Source organism: Myotis brandtii, unplaced genomic scaffold, assembly GCF_000412655.1.
Source record: "Myotis brandtii unplaced genomic scaffold, ASM41265v1 scaffold666, whole genome shotgun sequence".
Classification (NCBI taxonomy): Eukaryota; Metazoa; Chordata; class Mammalia; order Chiroptera; family Vespertilionidae; genus Myotis; species Myotis brandtii.
Window position 1 is genome coordinate 32902 of NW_005370587.1, and position 5767 is coordinate 38668.

Consider the following 5767-nt stretch of genomic DNA (forward strand, 5'->3'; position numbering starts at 1 on the left):
GAGATCAACCGAAGGACTTGTATGCATGCATATAAGCATAACCAATGGACATAAGACACTGGGGGGTAGGGGAGGCCAAGGGATTGTCAAGAGCGGGAAAAAAAAGGAGACATATGTAATACTCTTTGTAATACTTTAAGCAATAAAACAGTTAAAAAATAAATAAAAGATAATATTATATCAATAAAAAAAAAGAAAAAAAAAAGAAACTTTCCTATTATTTTCCTTTCTTCACTCTCCCCAAAACTGACAGACATTAGACCTACCAATAGTTTTATCTCTATTCACCTTCCAAACCAATGGTCCTTCATGAATCATCTTCCTTTTTGTTAAATCCAAATTCTGTCAAAATAAAAAGAATTATACAGAAATTATTTCTAAGTTCTTAGTGAGATAATATTTTAGTCTCTTTTCAAGAAATTCTTAATACAGACAGTCCTCGGGTTATGTCGGACTCGACGTACGTCGTTTCCTGGTTATGTCGCCATCTCTCATTTATTTATATATAAAAAAAGTTCTGTCATTTTGACATATGTACATATGTGCTTTATATTTTTTATTATTTATTTACCACAAGTAAAGGTCAGGGATTGTTATCTTTCTTTTAAATTTATTTTACCATTTCACTTTATTACTGCTGTGTATGTGCTCCATGTGAGTGACATAGGTGCTTATGTAGGTGGGTTCCGACTTACGGCAAAAATCGTGTTACGTTGTGCCGGAAGAACGGATCTCCGTCGAAACCCGAAGACCTACTGTATAAAAATACCACTTACATTCACTATTATTGATATCTGTCAACTATTGAAAATGAAATAAACAGTAAGTTCAAGTAAGCTGCATAACATTTTCTAAAAGAACACTCAGAAGTGCTGCCTTCTAAATCTCTCTCAACAGATGACCCAGCTTATGAAAGTGAAGCTGTGAGCATTCAGCCATCAGATTCTCACCATCCCTGCATTTTCTATCAATAACCAGATGAGGATGTTGCTAAGCTGGTTTGTAAGAGGCCTCTAGTCCCAGGTTCTGGTGGCAAGGGAACGTCTAAGGAGCAGCACTTAGGGGGAGGCCAGGCAGCACTCAGGCTCGCTCTCGGGAGGAAAGGCGGAGTCGGAGAGTCGCCTTTAGCATAAGCAGCTCTAGGAAAACCTCGCTCTCTGGCCGGGGTAAGCACAAGCATGCTTGTTGGTGAACTGTTATATATGACACAGAAGTTTAACAGCCACCAAATTAATCTGCAAAACAACCAACAGTGAAACAATGTAAGAAAGATTTAAAATCCTAAATAGTGATTAATAGAAAGGCCGCATGTACCAGAGTGACAATTAATAAATATTTCCCTATCATTCGCATAATGGTTTCAACTTTCTGAGGAACTTCATGGAAAAATAATTACCTTGCTTCACTCAATAATCTGGAAAGTTCCCACAGCAAACAGCCCTATTCTTACTCAAACTGTACAACACAATAATATAACCTAACAAGTAATGTTCTTTCATCTCTTGCAAATTTTTATCAAAAAAGTTTCCCATAAAAAACATTCCTTAATGCAGTGGTTCTCAACCTTCTGGCCCTTTAAATACAGTTCCTCAGGTTGTGACCCCCAACCATAAAATTATTTTCGTTGCTACTTCATAACTGTCATGTTGCTACTGTTATGAATCGTAATATAAATATCTGATATGCAGGATGGTCTTAGGCGACCCCTGTGAAAGGGTCATTTGACCGCCAAAGGGGTCGCGACCCACAGGTTGAGAACCGCTGCCTTAGGGGAAGACTACAAGCAGCCCCCAGGGACACAGGGTTCGGAAGGAAGAGCTGAGCCTCGAGCATCAACCCGCGGGCGGTGCTCCCTCAGAGGCACTGCTTCCTGCAGGGCCGTCAGTGCATTTCACGGCTCAAGTCATTGTCGACCATTTCTCACCCTGAGCTCTTCCACGTCTGGGTACTCGGACAGCTTCAGGTTGGAGGTGTCAAGGCGGCGCTGATAATCCTCTAAATGCTGAGAATCAGACGGGACAGAGCAAAGGTTACTGCTGCGGAGCTCAAAGAACTCCCTGTTCCTAAGTCAAACGGCACTTGACTGAGCTCTTTGCGATACCAGACAGACGGACACTCGATCTTCCTTCAGTTCTCCTTGGGCTTTGAGAGCTCTCCTAGTTCCTGTCTTACCTCTGGCTGTTCTTCAATCTTTTCGGACTCACAAGCTGGTATTTGTTTTCTGAGCATGTAAACCATGTACATGACACACAATTCAGAAGGTGCTGCAAGGCACAGAGTAAAAAGTAGGTCTCCCCCACCCTGCTTGCTTGCCTCTCCACCCCAATGTGCTCTAAAGGAATGCCCATTTCTTGGGCAGCCTGTAAGAAAAATTCTAAGCAAATAGAATACATGCGTATGCTTGTCTCTGTACATGTTGTGTGTATATATCCTTCAACAAAAGACATGGTAGCCTAATATATTTATATACACTTTTCTATATGTACATATCACTCATCAATGGATCTCGGACATTGTCCCACATTAGCCTATATAGAAAGAAACAGCGGTCTCATTTTTTTAGTGGCTGCATGGTATTCAACTCTGAATGAACTATAGCTCATTACTGAAGGAAATGCAGGTTACTTCAAATCTTCTCTTATAACAAACAACATTGCAATAAAATGGCCTTAACATATACTTTTGTCCACATGTGTAGATACAACTATAGAATAAATTTCTAAAGGAAGAACTGTTAGCTCAAAGGGTACATGCATTTTCCCCAAGATTATAAAATTCTCAAATACACAGAACAGTTTGACTGTGTACAGTGATTACCTAGATGCCTCCCACCTATATTCTACAAGTAACACTTGCTTTTGTTTGTCATATACCCGTCCTTCTAGTCATCCTCATCCCTCTATCCATCAATCCACTTTGTATTTTGCATGCATTTCAAAATAAATTGCAGACACAGGACACTTTACCTCTAAACATTTTAGCATTCCTGGTATAAACAAGAATTCAATATTTCTTTACAGTTCTTTTTATAAACTAAAATCTACAAACAGTGACATGCACACGTCTTAAATGTAGCTTTCCATAAGTTTTTACAAATGCAAGTGTACCTGTGCAAACTCTTATCAAATTATAAAATACCATTGCTCTCATACTTTTTCCTAATTAGTATCTGTCCCCACATTCCCAGTGACAACCACCTTTCTGACTTTCCCCCCCACCATTGATTAGTTTATCCTGTTCTGGAAGTTTACATACATACAATTATAAGTATATACTCTTCTTTTTCTTTTATCCTCATCCAAGCATATGTTTTTATTGGTTTTAGAGAGAGAGAGGAAGAAGGGATGGGGGTGGGAGGGAGAGAGAGACAGAGAGAGATAGAAACCTCGATATGAGAAAGAAACATCCATTGGTTTCCCCCCATACTCGCCCCAGCCGGGGATTAAACCCGCAACCTAGTTCAGTAATCAAACCTGCAACCTTCTGGAGTGTGAGAGACACCCTCAACAACTGACTGCCTGTGTGTGCCCTTCCGTGTCTGGATTCTTTCTCTGGAATGTTTGCGAGGTTCACCCATGCTTCCCTCAGTAGGCCCTTCCTTTTTATTGCTGGTATGATTTTCTTTTATGATTACACCACATTTGGTTTATGTTATAGACAATCTTATAAGTCTCTGGGCATAAATTCATTTCTCTTCGGTAAATAATTAGGAAAAGAATGGCTGGGTCAAAGGATATATGAATATGTGTATTTTTAATTTACACAAGTATTGCCCTCTGGCGTTTGATTATTTTTTACTCGAATCATTTTTCTATCACCTCACCAATAGAGTCGTCATCGTACTCAGTTCCTAAAAATTACATCCAGGTCCACGGACTCAGGAGGCCTCTGTGCGCTTGTGTTTGATCTTCGGTCCAGTGTGCTGAGAGCTGGGCCCATGTAGCCAACTGCTTACTGTGCATGTTCCCTGATGTCTCAAATGAACTCAGTCTTCCTCCACTCATCCCAAATGTGCAAGTCAGAGACCTTGGTTTATTCCTGACATTCTCTCTCTTCAAATCCTTCTCTAAGTCAGGCAACACACTCTGTCAATTCCATCTTCTAAATACTTCTCCAAGCCCAGCACCGCTCGGAGCACCGGCATCGTCCTGGCCACGGAGGCCCGTGAGCTCTTGCATCCGTTCTCGTCCCTCCTCAGCCCTTTCTCCAGAGTAGATGGCCGATACTTATAAAGTGAAAACCCGAGCAGGCCCCTCTCCTTCTTGAACGTCTATAATGAAGCCCTATTGCTCTTAGAATAGAAACGTTTCTAAACAGGGTCCACAGCAAGCATGTCAAACTCCCAGCCGGCGGGCCGCATGCCTCAGCCCGCAGGCCATGAGTTTGATATGCTTGGTACAGAGCCCTGCATGATATGGCCCATCCCCACTGCACCTAATTTCATGTCACTATGACTTGCGTTTCATCATGATAAACACAATAATCTCATCTTTAAGTTCCTCAAACAGACCATGCTTTTTTTTTTTTTTTAAAGTTTTGTTTTGTTTTTTTAATTGGAGAGAGAAGAAGGGAGAGGGAAGGATAGGAACATCCCTGAGAGAGAAACATAGATCCAGCCCGCAACCCCGGTCATGTGCCCTGACTGGGAATCCACCCAGTGACCTACACTCCTAGCATCCTGAAATTCTCCTTCATTGAAGTTATCAACACTGACATAAAACACTTGCACTTTGATCTGCTCAATGACATTCCGTCCTGCTAGAAAACAAGCTCAGTGTGGGCCAGCACTGTGCTCACTTTTTAACCTCTCTGTGCCCTACACTCAGCACCCACAGATGCTCCACGGTCACTGAATTCATGAATGAACGAGCAAACAAGCAGCTGGAGATGCTTGAACAGTCAGCCAGAACTCTCATATTCTGCCCAAAGTGACCCAGACCCACCGACGATGTGAAGTTAACAAACATCCACCCTGCAGTTATGCAGTGAGGTTTTCAATTATTATTTCACAGATTCCAGGTGATGCTAATTTAATATTCTCACTATGCCATCCTGTATCTTTTTGCTTTTCCCTTCTTACCTGCTTGTTTTCTGCTTCCTTGACAGCCTGATTTACATAATTTAAGATCTGACGACAGTGATCAGCTGCTTTCTTCACCTTCTCCCTTTCTGTTGGCCACTCTAAACAAGGGCAAAAATCCAAATGTAAATGGAGGAAATCAGAAAAAAGTGTGTGTGTGTGTATATATATATCCTATCTAATAATAGACAAACATGGTAACTGACCATACTTTCACTATACCTCCCACTGGCTAATCAACACGATATGCAAATTAACCGCCAACAAAGATGGCGGCTAATTTGCATACTGCAGGCAGGGCGGGACAGCGCAGCTGCCAGCGCGAGCCGCCATCCTGGGCCGCAGGCCGGCCCCAGAAGCTACCCAGAAGCCGGTGATCAGGGGGAGATGGGGGTCCCCTGCCCAGGCCTGACGCCTGGACCAGAGGCATCACGCCTGGGAGGGAGGCGGAGCTGGTGATCGGAGGGAGATGGGGGTCCCCTGCCCAGGCCTGACACCTCTGGCGGAGGCGTTAGGCCTGGGCAAGGGGCTGATCCAGCAATCGGAGGGTGATGGGGGTCGATGCCTCTGGCCGAGGTGTCAGGCCTGGGCGAGGGCAGAGCTGGTGATCAGGGGGGGTGGGAGATGGGGGTCCCCTGCCCAGGCCTGAAGCCTGGGCCAGAGGCATGAGGCCTGGGCGGGGGGTGG

The 5767-nt window shown here is 43.4% G+C and overlaps 1 protein-coding gene across 9 annotated transcripts in view; it reads right to left on the bottom strand.

Annotated features, from left to right (window-relative positions):
• Positions 1-5767, bottom strand: part of ARHGEF12 (Rho guanine nucleotide exchange factor (GEF) 12) — a 186886-nt gene that overhangs the window by 19855 nt on the left and 161264 nt on the right. For 8 of the 9 annotated variants that reach the window (XM_014528955.1, XM_014528950.1, XM_014528951.1 and 5 more), the window contains 3 exons: positions 5081-5181; positions 1925-2002; positions 267-342 (listed from right to left, as the gene is read on the bottom strand). In XM_014528955.1, coding sequence (XP_014384441.1) covers positions 267-342; positions 1925-2002; positions 5081-5181 — 255 coding nt within the window. The remainder of the gene's footprint in view (positions 1-266; positions 343-1924; positions 2003-5080; positions 5182-5767) is intronic. The other variant, XM_014528952.1, reaches the window with a different exon arrangement.